The sequence below is a fragment of the Anoplophora glabripennis genome, unplaced genomic scaffold (genome assembly GCF_000390285.2).
Source record: "Anoplophora glabripennis isolate ALB-LARVAE unplaced genomic scaffold, Agla_2.0 scaffold1, whole genome shotgun sequence".
NCBI lineage: Eukaryota > Metazoa > Arthropoda > Insecta > Coleoptera > Cerambycidae > Anoplophora > Anoplophora glabripennis.
Genome location: NW_019417028.1, coordinates 2,225,650 through 2,241,275, shown reverse-complemented (window position 1 = coordinate 2,241,275; position 15,626 = coordinate 2,225,650). Strand labels below are relative to the sequence as shown.

The 15,626-nt window shown below is 33.6% G+C and overlaps 1 protein-coding gene and 1 long non-coding RNA gene across 2 annotated transcripts in view; one reads left to right on the top strand and one right to left on the bottom strand.

Moving 5' to 3' along the window:
* The window catches only part of LOC108910991, an 82,182-nt gene that overhangs the window by 4,462 nt on the left and 62,094 nt on the right, over window positions 1-15,626 (bottom strand). The gene's annotated exons all lie outside the window — the stretch shown is intronic.
* The window catches only part of LOC108910349 (protein unc-13 homolog B), a 465,101-nt gene that overhangs the window by 394,994 nt on the left and 54,481 nt on the right, over window positions 1-15,626 (top strand). Inside the window, exon 17 of the mRNA XM_018715183.1 lies at window positions 5,361-5,481. Coding sequence (XP_018570699.1) covers window positions 5,361-5,481 — 121 coding nt within the window. The remainder of the gene's footprint in view (window positions 1-5,360; window positions 5,482-15,626) is intronic.

Sequence of the window (15,626 nt, the reverse complement as noted above, 5' to 3'; positions counted from 1 at the left end):
TTTTCTTTGTAAACGCCGAGGGTAAACATCGAATACGAGCCTAAAGGCCTTATAAAAGATGCCTTTAATTTTGCTAATCAATGACATTCCATAGGAAGACCCCACATAAATTAAACCCAGTACTTACGAGTACAAGTGTTTAATAATTCGTGCGTTGACAAGTGCTTTTGGAGAAGTTTTAATAATTTTATGCTTAATATAAAACGTGGGAAATATCTCGCTTTGATAAGATGAAAGCTCTATTTTTCATAAAGTGATACAATTACAGCTAATTTTTTTATTTCAATTATTGTGTTACTATTTCAGAAGGATAAGTAATTTTGAATGGAATTTTTAATTGTACCTAAGTATAATGCACTGATGATAAGCAATTTCAATTATAACAACCGTTGAAATTGCAAAACGGTGCTAAGTTTATTAGAAATCAAAATTACTAAAACTTATTGGGAACCTCTGGAAGCGTTCCCTTCATAAAAAGAAGTGGGTAGTTGTGATCGCTGGTCTTCAGCATTATTCTCTCTTTTTTTTTGTAAGAAACAGTTCTGCTAGTTCAATTTTAGATTACACATATCAGTTCTACTTTAGTTTTAGGAAAATTATTTGAACAGAAATTTAAACGAAGCCATTTATTTTTCTGAACTTTTACTTTTGATTGTATTTTCTTATATTAAAATGGCCTATTAATAGAATAACAATGAATTAATAGATATGGTGGTAACATATGGAACCGCTGATGAACCTTATGTACAGTCATCAGCGGTCCCAAAAATGTTTCTTTCTGTTATTGTGGTAAGTCAGTAGGCATCACAAAAATATTCTAGTTCGATTTATTACCTCTTCAAATATCCTGTCGAAGTTTGTATAGCAACTCGCAGAATAGCAACTTGCGTCTTTGAAGAGATACAAGCTCCCAAAGTAGGGCCTTAAGGTGAATTTCATTGCACGTTTCTTTTACCCATTTATTTATTGTATTGGGTGGAAAAAGGGGTGTTCATGCCCTTGTGTACGTCACCCCTTTTTTTCTGTTATTATTGCTCGTCGCGACGAGATTAGACGAGCGGTGACTTCCAAACCGAGACGGTTTAATCTAAAATCGGGATTTTAGAGTCAGGGCTCGCCATAACGCCTTCATTAATGTGCTAAGTGCTTAGTATATTTGAATTTTAAATTATTGCTTACACAAGCAGTTAAAAGATCTGACGGCTGCGGGACTTATTTAAATTTTCAATCTGCAAAAAGCGCAGCGCGCTCCTAACGTATGCAAATTTGATATTTTCATCCGGTGCCGTACAGTTCCCCACTTGCCTCGCAATTGCCATCGATGATTTCTAAAGGCGTGAGCACGATCGATGTCATAAAAATCCTATTAAGAGGGTAATATAACAAAGACATTTTTATAGATTTTATTACACAGTTTATCTAGATATGAATCAGTGCACAAATAACAAACTTTCCTCCATTCTAACGCAGATGTTCTATAAAATGGAGTTAGTTTGAAACTCAAATAACTTTTTGGTATAAAGAAATTTGTAATTTACTTCTTTAAAAGCGGCAAATTACAAATTTCTTTATAATAAAAAGTAAATTTGAGTTTCAAACTAACTCCATTTTTTAGAAAATCTGCGTTAGAATGCTTTTATTCTTTTAGTTTGCCACTTGTGGTTTGAAACTTCTTAAATATTTCTAATAATGTCAGAATATATTTAAGATCATGACAAAAAAGTCATTTTTTGGCATTTATGTCCAAAGTACATAAGTCGAAAATCGATCTAGTAAAAATACTGAGAAATTCCTCATGACAATGTGTACTATGGAGTTGACTATTTTTTGGCGTTACTACTAAAAGGTCTATAGAAACGATAACAGAAACACTTCACTCGACAAAATATAATAACTATACAGGGTGTTTCATAATATATGCGCAGAACTTCAGGATGTGATAGCTCGTCCAAAAATTTGAAAAAAAGTTTGTATTAACTTACCCTCTAAAATGCACAATTTTCGAGATACAGGGTGTTGAAATTGTAAAAAAAAATTCGTTTTTTGCGAATATCTCCGGAACCGTTTATCGTACAGAAAACAGCTTTTGTAAGCATTTACTACTCATAATAAGCTATGTTCTGTGCGAGAAAAAATTTTTTTCAAAGTCATAATTGGTGAAGATTTTGAAGGGGAAGTGGGTGTTTTTCTCCCCAACTTCTACGCCACTGGAAAAAGTACGGTTTTGAGACGCCCATTTGAACCGCCAATGTTTTCTACACAAAAAAAGTACTCTTGGTCATAAGCTCTAAAGTTGACCGTTTTCGAGAAAAATCTACTTTTATGTTGAAAAACATGGTCAATTTTTTGAAATAAAATTTTTATTTTACTAAATGTATTATAATTTTTTTTATCAAGTAGGCTTTAAATTTTAAAACGAAAGCTACCTCCTGTCAAAATAACAATTAGTTTGTACCTGCGAAAAGTCAATTTGTATTACAAAAGTAAAAATGAATTACACAAACGCTGAAATGTGCGAAATGCATTACCTTTACGGAATGGCGAGCGGTAATTCGGCAGAAGCAAGGCGGTTGTATCAAGAAAGACATCGTGATCGCCAAGTACCACATCATAACTTGTTTCAACGCATTCACCAACGACTATGGGAAAATGGAAGTTTTAAAAAGAATACTGCTGATAATGGGCGGCCTATGGAAGCTGCAAATGCCCAAGTAGAAGAGGCTGTCCTCAACGAAATTGAAGAAAATCCGATCACAAGTACCAGAAAAATTGCTCACAACTTAAACATACCTCACTCGACGGTTTGGAGAATTTTGAAAAGACAACTTTTGTATCCCTACCATATCCAAAGAGTACAAGCCTTATTGCCAAGAGATTTTCCGCCAAGATTGGCTTTTTGTAGATGGATGCAAGACAAAATAGCTCAAAATCCTCAGTTTGGAGCCGAAGTTATGTTTACCGATGAAGCATCTTTCTCGAGAGATGGTATTTTCAATTTTCACAATAACCACATATGGGCTGAAGAAAATCCACATGAAATTGCAGAAGGCAATCATCAGCAACAATTTTCCGTGAATGTTTGGGCTGGCATCGTCGGTGATCATTTGATAGGCCCACATTTTTTACCGAACAGATTAAACGGTGCAGATTATCGACAATTTCTAGAAGAAGTACTGCCGGAACTGCTGGAAGATGTACCGCTTCAAGTAAGACAAAACATGTACTTTATGCATGATGGAGCTCCGGCCCACTTTAGTTTGGTTGCTCGCCAATACTTGGACGACGAATACCAAGACCGTTGGATCGGTCGAGGAGGTCCCCACCCTTGGCCCCCGCGATCTCCCGAACTTAATTGTTTAGATTTTTTCTTTTGGGGCCATCTCAAAACCCTAGTCTACGCTACTCCAGTTGAAAATGTTGATCAATTAAGAGAACGCATTGTTGCATCTTGCGACATAATTCGGAACACTCCGGAAATTTTCTTGCGTGTTAGACAGTCAATGCGTCGAAGAATTGCTGCGTGCATTGAAGCTAACGGAGGACATTTCCAACATTTAATTTAACTGTATACGATTTGTTTTTTTTTAATTTTGCAACTATGAAGTTAACGTTTGGGTACTTGTTCTAACGATTAAATAAATTTTGTTTAATTAGTAAAAAAATTTTATTTCAAAAAATTGACCATGTTTTTCAACATAAAAGTAGATTTTTCTCGAAAACGGCCAACTTTAGAGCTTATGACCAAAAGTACTTTTTTGTGTAGAAAATATTGGCGGTTCAAATGGTCTCAAAACCGTACTTTTTCCAGTGGCGTAGAAGTTGGGGAGAAAAACACCCACTTCCCCTTCAAAATCTTCACCAATTATGACTTTGAAAAAAATTTTTTCTCGCACAGAACATAGCTTATTATGAGTAGTAAATGCTTAAAAAAGCTGTTTTCTGTACACTAAACGGTTCCGGAGATATTCGCAAAAAACAAAATTTTTTTTACAATTTTAACACCCTGTATCTCGAAAATTGTGCCCTTTAGAGGGTAAGTTAATACAAACTTTTTTTCAAATTTTTGGACGAGCTATCACATCCTGAAGTCCTGCGTATATATTATGAAACACCCTGTATAACTTTAATTGCTGTTCGTTTAGTTACATTTAATAGATATGGACAAGCTTGTGTGAGCTTGCTTCGGTAGTTTGTAGGCACTGGACCTGCGCTTTCCGTTGCAAACTTTATTTTAGTCTGCGCATGAAAACAACGCACAAGGTAAATAAGTCTGTTTCACATCAAACTAACTGACTGTTAAAGTTAAATGGGTTCGTTTCCTTTTTAACTAGTTTAATAAGTTTGCTGGTAACTGATGAAGGCATATTAATATTAAAATAAACAATTTAAATGTTTACCATCCGTAAATTCCCCAAAAAGTTGTCTTAACACAGTCTGGTATTTAAAAGGTTCACCATTTATGAAGTTTAATATTAAACAGTCTTGTAATGGGCATTATAAAAGTAAAAATTAAAAAAGTTTTTGTTCGCAGATGGTAAACAATTAATATAAATTTAATCATTCTTAAACTTACAGGTTAAGTTAATATTGTACACTATTGGAAAAAAATTAAGAATTTTCATAAATTTTCGAAAGGCTGATCTCATTGAAAAAAATCATATCGAATTAAATGAATTGAATCTATGTCTCTATATTCAAGATATTTAGACAAAACATTTTTTGAGCTACGGTTATCCAGCAATCGAAAGAAATACTTCGAGAAAAGAAATTTCCAATTTTTTTTCTTTTTTTGGGACTGTCCATGGACTCAGGAAAATTTTTTCAAACTCAGTCAATATGGAGGTCTGTTAGCTTATTTATTCAGCTTCAATTTGATTTGTGAAAGGTCCCCGTGCGACTATTGGTTGCCGAGATATCGCATCGATGGTGTTTAAAAAATAACACTAGTCTTTAATCATCAAAAAATTTTAAAACATTTTTACAAATCAAATTGAAGCTGAATAAATAAACTCACTGATCATCCGTATTGATTGAGTTAAAACAAAAAATGTTCAGTCCTTTTTTTTCGAGGTATTTTTTTTATTCCTCGATAACCGTAACTCAAAAGAATTTTTGTCTAAAGATCGTGAAACTAGTGACTTAAGCTTCAAAATGTTTTTTGTTTATCTCGACACGACTATTTTTCATTGAAATACACCCTTTCGAAAACCACTAAAAAAAATTTCTGTCCCTTTAACTTTTTTCAGTAGTGTATAATAGTTTTCTCAGTGTACACATCAAAGAAGGATTTCTAATAACAAATGTGTTACGACTCTCCCTCTCGGCCCTGTCATTTACAACCTCTCTTCTTCCTGTTCCAGGGGCGGCGGAAAAAAGTTCAAAGCACGGCGCCGAAGATAAAGCTAACAGCATCATTACCGCCATGAAGGACCGCATGAAGCAGCGCGAACGGGAGAAGCCAGAAATATTCGAACTTATCAGGTATCGTAAAATATGTATTAGACTGTTATACGTTTCCTTTGATAGGAGGCGGCCGATTGCCGCCCCTCTCCAACTGACGCAGTTCGTAATTTGATCTTGCAAAGCAAAACGAACAGCACCCGCCCTCCCGGATTAATGTTTTAATTCGGATCATTTTATGAGCAATTCCGTAGGAATGGGTTTAATCTGCTACAGTGCGTCATGCGCAGCAAAGTCTTGAACGCGAGGCTTGGGTCGTATTTCGGGGCCACGCCGTAAGGAAATGTACACCTGAAGCGCGTTTGGGGATTTAGTAGGTTCGGTATTGCGTGATAATTACGAAATTCTTGCGAGGAATCTGTTAATAGCAGTAAAACGTTGTTTAAGGTACAATTTGTCAAGCTGCGTTCGTGGGATAACTTAAAGCGACAAGTAAGACAAAACGTAAGAAACTTTTCTTACTCTGTTCCCTGGAATCCCTTTAATATTTTACTGCAGTTCAAAAAGGCAAATGTTGCATCTGCACAAGACATTTTCATTAGAAAGATTGGTGAAAATTTTATCAAACAACAAAAATTTCATTTGGAGCGTACAACATGCACTGGTCATTGAACTGAGCTGACGTTCGATCACACTGGACGCTGAATCTGGGGGTGTGGCGTTTCGTTGCATACACCGAAGCAGATACAGTGAAATTCTATGTACGATAACTCATATCTCATTTATATTCAGTGTGTCGCTCATAATAAATGACCGACCTAAAACTATTAAGCCTTGATACAGTCGGCCTCGCGTCTCATTAACCAAACTCGATCAAGACGAGACTTGATCGACCCCGTTTATTAAATAATAAGGGGAATACGTGCGGCGCCTGGGAGTTTTGCTTTGTAAGAGACACTTGTCTGGATTTATCTCATTACAGCCGACGATTTCGGAAGAAAACGTTGAGTCTAGCCGACTGCAGCCAGCGAGACGCTGCATTAATGGTGTCAGCGGAGCAACAGCTGACGTCTGCATTAATTATTCGCCTCTATGCACGAGCACGACATCTGCTATTTCCTTCCTCTATGATATTTTACTGTTTACTGTTGTTTGTTTAATGTGCTCCCCCACTATGCAGATGGTGCCATAGAAATCTGATTTTCCGCGACGCTATCGCGCGGAAGTTGTTCGGACGGGTTGCGCCGAAGCTGACTTAAATGAACTAAAATGTAATCTGTTACCGAAACGGGAACGGGGAAATGCCTTTCCTTTGCATTTACCTAATGTCCAGCATATACAGTTACAAGTTGGTCAAACATTAGCAATACATTCCACAAAAAAAATTAAAGAGGTAGTTCAAACAAAATTTTTATCAGAAAATGCTCCGCTTTCGAGATAACAGATTCGGTTGAAGTTGGGCCCCTTTTACAAAAAAAAAAAAAAAATGTTACACCACTGTGTAAAGCAGCAAATGATTGATTCCAGGCAAAATAGATTTCAATTTTTTTTTTCACCTATCAGTTGAATATTTTGGCGCGTCTTATTTACTCAAACATTTCTTTTTGTAAAATTTGCACCTGTATTGATGATTTTTCATGATTTAAATCAATTTACTACTATTTAAAAGTTAGCACCAAAATAATAGTGTTCATTTAAACTATAGATTGCATCAAAATACTTATCTTCCAATAACTGATAACTGCAGTAGAAAATTGAAATCAAATTTTCTCTGGAATGGAATATTGTTGGGATACCCTGAATCTCGACATTTTTCGAGAAAACTTTATCGAAACTACTTTTAATTTCTATGATAGAAAATTGGTGACGTCTGGCTTGCCAGTTAGTAACTGAACATCCTGTATATTTGAAGTGATGTGAAGTATTAAATAGGTATGAAGAAATAGCAGCAATACAAAAAATAGTACAAGAGATTTTGTTTAACAAAAACAAGGAGCGATGTTGAAAACCTTTAAGGAGTGGTTATTCCTCTCAGAAAAATTAACAAAATATAGAGAGACATCACGAACACAATCTTTGATCATGACCATCGTCATTTAAGACCCTTGAAGATACAGACTTCGAACTTTGATTATAGGATTTTAAAAGGAACTATGAAAATGCACCCCTTTCAGTTTTTTAATTGTAGCTCCAAAACGAAGCAAAATTTCGCTATAGTTCATAGGAAAAATTTTGTAGAGAATTGAATTTCCCAACGAAATGGCTTATTTAAAAAATTTAAAAGGAAAATTTTACGCAAAAAATCGTTAATAAACAATTTGAAAAAAAAATAATTGTGAAAATCTTTATTTATTATTAACCAATAAAGTATTAAGTAAAGAACCAATTCGTTGTAAAAATAATAAGAATTATAATCATTATTATGTTAAAAACGACGAAAATATAAAAATATTTAAGTTTGACCGGTTATAACTCGGTCAATATTAGTCCAAAAACTTTTGAAAACGCATCATTTTGAAGGGAATCTCATCTAGTATTTCAGTCAAAAAAGTAAAAAAAAATCAAATATTTTGCTTTTTTAAAAGTTGTTTATTAACGATATTTTACATAAAAATTTTTTTTTAATTTTTTAAACAAGCCATTTCGATGGGAAATTCAATTCTCTACACAATTTTTCCTATGAACTATACCGGATTGCTTGAACGTCATAGTTCATTTTGACCCTATTTTTTAGATACAAATAATGCACGAAATGTAAAAAAAAATATGTTAAAGATAATTTTCTATAGTGATTTGGATAAACCATTTCCTACGGAAATTTTTGTTTTTATATTTTCGTAAAATGCCCATATTGGAACAATATTAAAACTGTCGACCAGAGGCGGACTGGCTAGATGAACAGGCCCGGGAAACATTCATCAAGCGGCCCGTTTTTTGAAAGAAAAATATTTTTCATCTTTCTACAGCCCGGACTGGCCCAAAATGACCGCGGCCTATCGGGAAACCTCCCGAGTTCCCGCATGGCCAATCCGCCTCTGCTGTCGACTGTCTACTGTCGAAGGACAGTAGATGAAAGGCGTAATTTTCAAAGATCTTGACTACCATTGAAGTAAGCGTAAATCTCTTCGTTTTGAACGACTTTATGGGGTTTTTAGAAAGATATTCCTCAATATTTTTTAAAACCCCTTGGAACTTACAAAAATACGTTTTTTAGCAGCGCACGTTTTTCTATACAATAAGACTTTGCTTTTTCTATCTCCTGCTTCAGTTTGGTTACAACTTTTGTTAATCGTTTGCTTAATCGTTTTGATTTTCTCATCTCCCACTCTTTTTATCTGTCAAGAAGAGCAGTAACGACCAATCGGATCGATATTTTACCCCGAGTCAACTCTTTACGGAGAATAATTTATTAAACAACGACACAGAAGCAATGAATTAAACATTACCTCGCAGTCAATATTCCCTTGCGTTCCTCCACATGCACTCAACTGGTGCAATGCATCTGCAGGCCGTAAAATACGCACATTAATAATAATAACTGACGTCTAAAATTGCAGAATCAACGTCATAAATATAGATAAACCATTTTAATGCTGACAGCAATATGTACCTTGAAAATAAATTATTGGATTTTAATAAATTTGTGGAGTTATATTAATAAAATATAACTGCGACCAACAAGCATTTATATGTGTCAAAATTAGAACAATATCGTCAGTAAAATGGTCATTTGTCACTTTAAACTTTAAACTTTCCGTTAATAAAATTAAAAATTATTGAACATAGGTGATTTTGCACTAAATATTTTAATAAGAAAAACTTTTCGCTGCATAAAATTCCAGATACAATAGCATGTTTTCCGTGGAACCACGTCAAAGGAATTTTGCCGCCCTTTGTTGGGAAAGTAACTTTGTCACTGTTGAAATAAAATTGGTAACGATCGTAAAAAAGGGAAAAAATACAATGACACTTTTCCATTATCAGGCAGACGTGATAAATTAATAGAAATATCGTTGAAATTCAAATAGTTTTGCTTACATTTTCATATAATATTCCGCTAAAGGTCATATAATTTTTATGAAGGAATACACAATATATTTTTACTTTGATCTTTGTAAGTCTACTTATTCAATATGTTTTCTAAATTGTACCATGGACTTCTAATTGCCAGCTACGGATAAGTTTTGTGAATTTGTTACTCTGATGACGCAAAAGTTTACTAGACATATGATTTTATCAGGCGACTCTAAACCTACTCGAAATCCCTTATTTTCAGTATTTGTTGCCTGAACGTTCCAAAAACTAATCAATAAATTCTAACGCGTTTGTTACAACATAAAACCCTGTAAGCTTCGAGTTCATATTTTTCTCTTACATCATATTTTACATCGTACCGAATTTTTAATAAAACACCCTGTATATCTATATTGGAAATTTCTCTTCAGACCTGCCATAGGCATACCGAGTCACCCTGCTGGGACTCCGGATGGGGTTTTTCTTATCGGGCCTAATTACAAAATAAATCAATTATTTACAGAACATCTAGAGAAGCATGCTTCTTGCCCCGGTTAATGAAATTTGTAGTGAGACGAAGCCTAAACTCCGTTGTAGTTAATTTTCTCCTTGATGTTCACTTCCAATATAACTCAATTAATAATCTGGGTAAGGCTGATTTATATGTTAATGTTGCAAGGTACACCCATACACGTGTATTCTTTAGCGTAAACTTAAATCTGTTTTATTATAAGTTCCCCTGCTTTATTTTTTTTATAATCATAGTCAAAATGGAAATCAAACATTATGTGATAAGTAATATAGTCACAGTTTCTTTGGTTTCCCATTAATATAATCAAATATATTTGCTGAACTTCATCGACTTATGAAACTGCATATTCTGTTGAAATGGAGTGTCCAGAAACTACGAACAACAAATTTACAGATAAATATACTAAAAAATAATGGTACCTATGACACTTTTATCAAAATTCAATATTGGCATAGTTACATAACCTCAAAGTTTAATTTTTTAATTTTAGATCTTTGATAATTCGGAAATAAGAAATAAAACTGAATGATTGGATAGACACTATTTGCAAATGCAAACTAAAATATCCTGGAAATTATTACATTTGGCGCTAGATTTGAGATTTTCTTTGGGCCTTAAATGACGTCAGAATAAAAAAACATGGGTCTCCCATTTTTTAACCTATTCTCATTTTGTGATATATTTAAAAAGTTGAATATGTCTCCATTGTTTTAGGGAAACTTGTGTCTTTCTTTTTGTTCGTTCTGACGAGAGTAATCAATCCTGATAGTTTACCGCAACATCGCTGTTATACCCTATATTTTTTTAACGAAAGTTCCAAAAAAAACTTCTACGAAAACATTGTTTTCGTCATTTTAATATATTTCACAGTAAAAATAAATTGTTGCACAGTAAAACAGCAGCCAAAGATAGCGGCCATTCGGCCAATTTAGCCGGTCTCTTTCGAACGATACCCATATGTATAGTCTTTCTGAAGTCAGTTGAGAATGTATAAAAACGCCTGGCAATAAAATTTAATGAGCTTCATAGGCGACCCAAAAAGTTTTCTGCTAAAGGTAAAAAATTAAAATAATTTTTATATATAGTGTTTAGAAAATTATTATTTGTTTATTTGATCAACAACATATTTTAATTATTTATGTCGTCAAACAATTTAATTATATTGGTGGTAAATTTCGTTTTGTTCCATTTCAAAAGGTCTCCAAAATGCCATGTTGTGATAATATTGGTAAACAAAGATATCCCTCTTATTTCTGCCTTTCGCAATTAATTGTAATATGAATGATTAATAGAAGGTGTCTCCAATAAATTAAAATTACCTGAATCACACCAAATTCTGCATTGTTGCACTGCACTGCTAAGCCTTTTGTTGACAACTGAATTTATGGCAAAGTCGCCCAGTGCGACTGAGTTTGTGCCGCGTTTGCTTCTTTAACTGGGCGACCGGACCTGTATGGGTATGGCTAAATAAATATGGGAACAAATTTTTCAAATATTTCAATGCCTAGCCTGGTACATACTGTTAACCTCTTGGTCGTTCAATTGAGATCGGAAAAGCTATACACCATGATGGATGTCGAAAATGCCGATATAACAAAAAAAGGCTGTACTAAAACGACTGCGAAATAGATCTACTCGCAAATTATTTGGAGGGTTACAAACCTCCCTTAAATGTTATATTAAATAACCAACCAAACGGACCTATTCCTAATCCCTAATTTACTCACAAACTAATGTATAGGTTACAACCATGCCTTAAATGTTTACTAAAATCGATGTATGAACGGATAAGTCCTAATAGGGGGTGATTTAAAGAACACGTCCCTCGTGGACAGATTCATCGTACAAAAAAGACAAAAAAAAATCCTAGTAACATAACATCTTTGGTATAAGGTGTGCAGGTTTTTTGTTTTTGTTTTTTTTACAACTTTAGTTGTTTGAATAATATAATAAAATTGAATTTATGTATTTTCATAACAAAAAACCAATCGAAGTTAGTGGCAATAGTGGCATCAAAATCAAAAAAGGGAATGGCAATATTTCTTTTTCAAAACTATTTCAGTGCCAGGCAGTACGCACGCCAATGGTTAAGCTGTCTGCGCTTTTGTAATGTTCAAATGTGTTTTAATTTAAATATGTTTCGCAACATAAATTTAATTCTTCTATATGAGTCAAAATGTACATTTCTTCCAAACATTTGACCTGAGTTATTCCAATAATTTCTGTTTAATTTCATAACTGTGCTACCTAGTTGAAGTAGGTCTTTGAATTTAATTAAATTTTTGAATCTTACTGGAGATATAGCAAGACCACATTATGCTTCTTTATCTAATTTAACAGTACTAACATAATTTAAACAAATTCAAACAATGGGCTACCCCATAAAATAGTTGCATACCTAAATTTTTGGTATGGAAGAACATTATTTGACCTCATTTGTGTGAAATTTTGGATTAAATTTTGAATTTGTTTGAATAGCTTGATAGCTATAAAATAAAAAATACGAGAGCTATTTTTTTTAAAAAACATAACGCTTGTTAAATTAGATGTCTTGAATGGTTTATGAAATATGAAACGAATTAAAGAAAGAACGACTTGTTTGCCTAGCGACTAATAATAGTTTTTTTTTTTCTAAGATGTGCATAAGCACATCTTAGAAAAAGACATTTTTTCTTATAAATCAAAGCATGTGTATAAAAGTTATACAGGGCTGTCTCAAAAAAATAACACAGATATTGTTTAAATGGGTAATAATTTTATTGTCTATTACAGTACAAAACACCCTGTATGTAACAATCCTTTTTATTTCATTTTACAGAATTGTTTCGAGTTTTCAAAACACGTTGATTAGACCACGAAGACGGTGAAATATGTTGCGTAATCGGAACCAACAAAACGAGTCGAGAAATGACGGAAAGCCGGTGTGTCGCATTCGCCCTGTATCTTTGAAGGAGGAACAAATTGTCTAGTTATCAGGCAACCCTTGTGTTCTATCAATTATTACATTGTACTAAATTGTGTTCTATTGGTAAAGAGATATTGTGAAAACGTTTTTTAATAAATTTTGCTTTGGTTTCACTTCTGTTTTATTTAAAAAGAGAAATTTCATGAATTTTTCATTCTTTGGTCATACTAAAACAGTAACAATTCGTTAAAATCATAAAATTAAAAATGAACTAGTCTTCAGGTAATCTGAAAATTATTCTGGAAAAGTCCGAAACGAGAATGAATTTAAAAAAAAATTCTTTCTCGGTCCAAACTGAAACGGAGGGGGAGACAGCAGGGCATCCAAAGCGGCAGAAAATTTTTTGTTAAAAATTGACAAAAAAGGGCTTATTTATAGCAAAAAATGGAGCAAAAAAATCGGGGGAGGGCGGAGGGGAAATTTTTTATAGCAAAAAATGGAGCAAAAAATTCAGAGGGAGGGCGGAGGGGAAATTTCTTATAGCAAAAAATGGAGCAAAAAATTTAACAAAAAATCCGGTCACTTTTCCTTAAAATTTAATTGAAATTTGTATTTTTATTTTTTGTTAAAAATTGACAAAAAATGGAGCAAAAAAATCGATGGGAGGGCGGAGGGGAAATTTTTTATAGCAAAAAATAGAGCAAAAAATTTAACACAAAATGCCGTCACTTTTCCTTAAAATTTAATTGAAATTTGTATTTTTATTTTTTGTTAAAAATTGACAAAAAATGGAGCAAAAAAATCGTAGGGAGGGCGGAGGGGAAATTTTTTATAGCAAAAAATTTTACAAGAAATCCAGTCACTTTTCCTTAAAATTTAATTGAAATAAGTATTTTTGTTTTTTGTTAAAAATTGACGATAAATGATACAGAAAAATTTTCAAAAGAGACGAAGAAGCATTTTCTCCAGGAAAAAAATGAATTTGGTTTCTTCATACAAATTTGAGCGCTTCCTTGTGGCCACGTCGATCAAAGCAGCAACAAAAATATACTCCCAGCCCCAGACGATTTATTCAACGTCTAGGTACTGCGAACGTACATCTTCGAGTGCTGCTCCTTTTGTCTCTACAGCTTCCTCTAGAAATTCTCCTGAAATATGAATTAAAAAAAATGTGTTAACTATATGCTCATAGCAATTTAATTTAATATTTAAGGGATATTTGTAACCCTCCATATAATTAAAGTAAAGCGAGTAAATCTGTTTCGGTTGTCGATTTAATAAAGCCTTTCTCTAAAATAGAGAAACTAGAGAGCGGAGATTTGCGCTAGCCAATCACGTACCTGCGCGTAGAAGAAAGATGATACCCAAACTACCTCTCTCTTTCTGTCACTCGTCTACACTGTCGCTGTAAGCGATAGTAATTTTTTTTTCAACCCCCTGCCAGGGGTGAAAAAAGGTAAAATAAAGGGGTTTTTCAAGATAACTCAAAAGGGGTAAGAGCTAGAAAAAAAAATTCTTGTAAAAGTTGTAGAGCATAAAATTCTACATAGAAATGGTCCATTGAATTTTTCTTGTACTATTAAAATTAACAGAGTTAGAGTGGCGAGAAGGGATGATTTCAGAAATTTAAAAAAATCGTAAGCAGAAAAATGGATGAATTTTATACAGGGTGTTCCTAAATAAGTGTCGCAACAGAAAACTGTAAATTCCTCTTGAAAAAAGAAACATTCTTTTCCTCTTCCATTTTCTTTCCGGGTTTTCGTTTTCGAGATACACGGTGTCAAAATTTTCATTTTTTAACATTTTTTTGCCAATATCTTAGGAACCGTTTGAACTACAGGACTGAGTTTTTGTACACGCATTACCACTATTAATAGCTACTTTTTCGCACTTTTCTCGAATTCATTGAACGTGCCAGTGGTGGAGATTTTAAGGTATCGTCAGGGTTTTTCCCCCCAACTTTTACGCCACTGGAAAAATTCTGAAGCGTCAATAAATTTTACACAAAAAGAGTTCTCTTGGTTCATTGCTCTAAAGTCAACGGTGTTCAAGAAAAATGAGTTTTTATGAAGAAAAACAAACATTTTGCTAACGTTTCGAAAATCTTTTGTGATTCAAAAGATAGGTAGTAATAATTAACAATTTTAACGAAATTTAACAACATTTGCTACAAGTAGCTATTAATAGTGGTAATGTATGTACAAAAGCTCAGTCCTGTAATTCAAACGGTTCGTAAGATATTGACAAAAATCTGAAAAAAAATTTTGACACCGTGTATCTCGTAAACGAAAGTCCGGAGAGAAAAATGGAAGAGGAAAAATATGTTTCTCTTTTCAAGAGGAATTTACAGTTTTCCGTTGCGACACTTATTTAGGAACACCCTGTATATATTTTTTCAATCTACCCTTTATTTTATCTTTTTTCACCCCTGTTCGAGGGTTGAAAAAAATTACTGTCACTTATTGTTATTATATACCTCAAACTAACTTATATCAAAATCCAATCAAATCAAATCCAGCGATAGTGCAGTCAATCTATGACAATTGACGGTGCCATTAACAGAAAAAGAACACTGATCCGAGAAGGAGATATTAAAAATAAAATCAAGATTGTAAATAGCTCCAACAGGGTGGAGCTTATTGCTGTTGTTCGGCAGTATCTTCAAGAACTACTTCAATGCATTGTCAGCGAATGCCACCAGGTTACTTCAACAAAATGTGCGTGAACGCTTTTTACAAAACTTATATTACTGTATGGAGGCTGGAGTTCATAAAT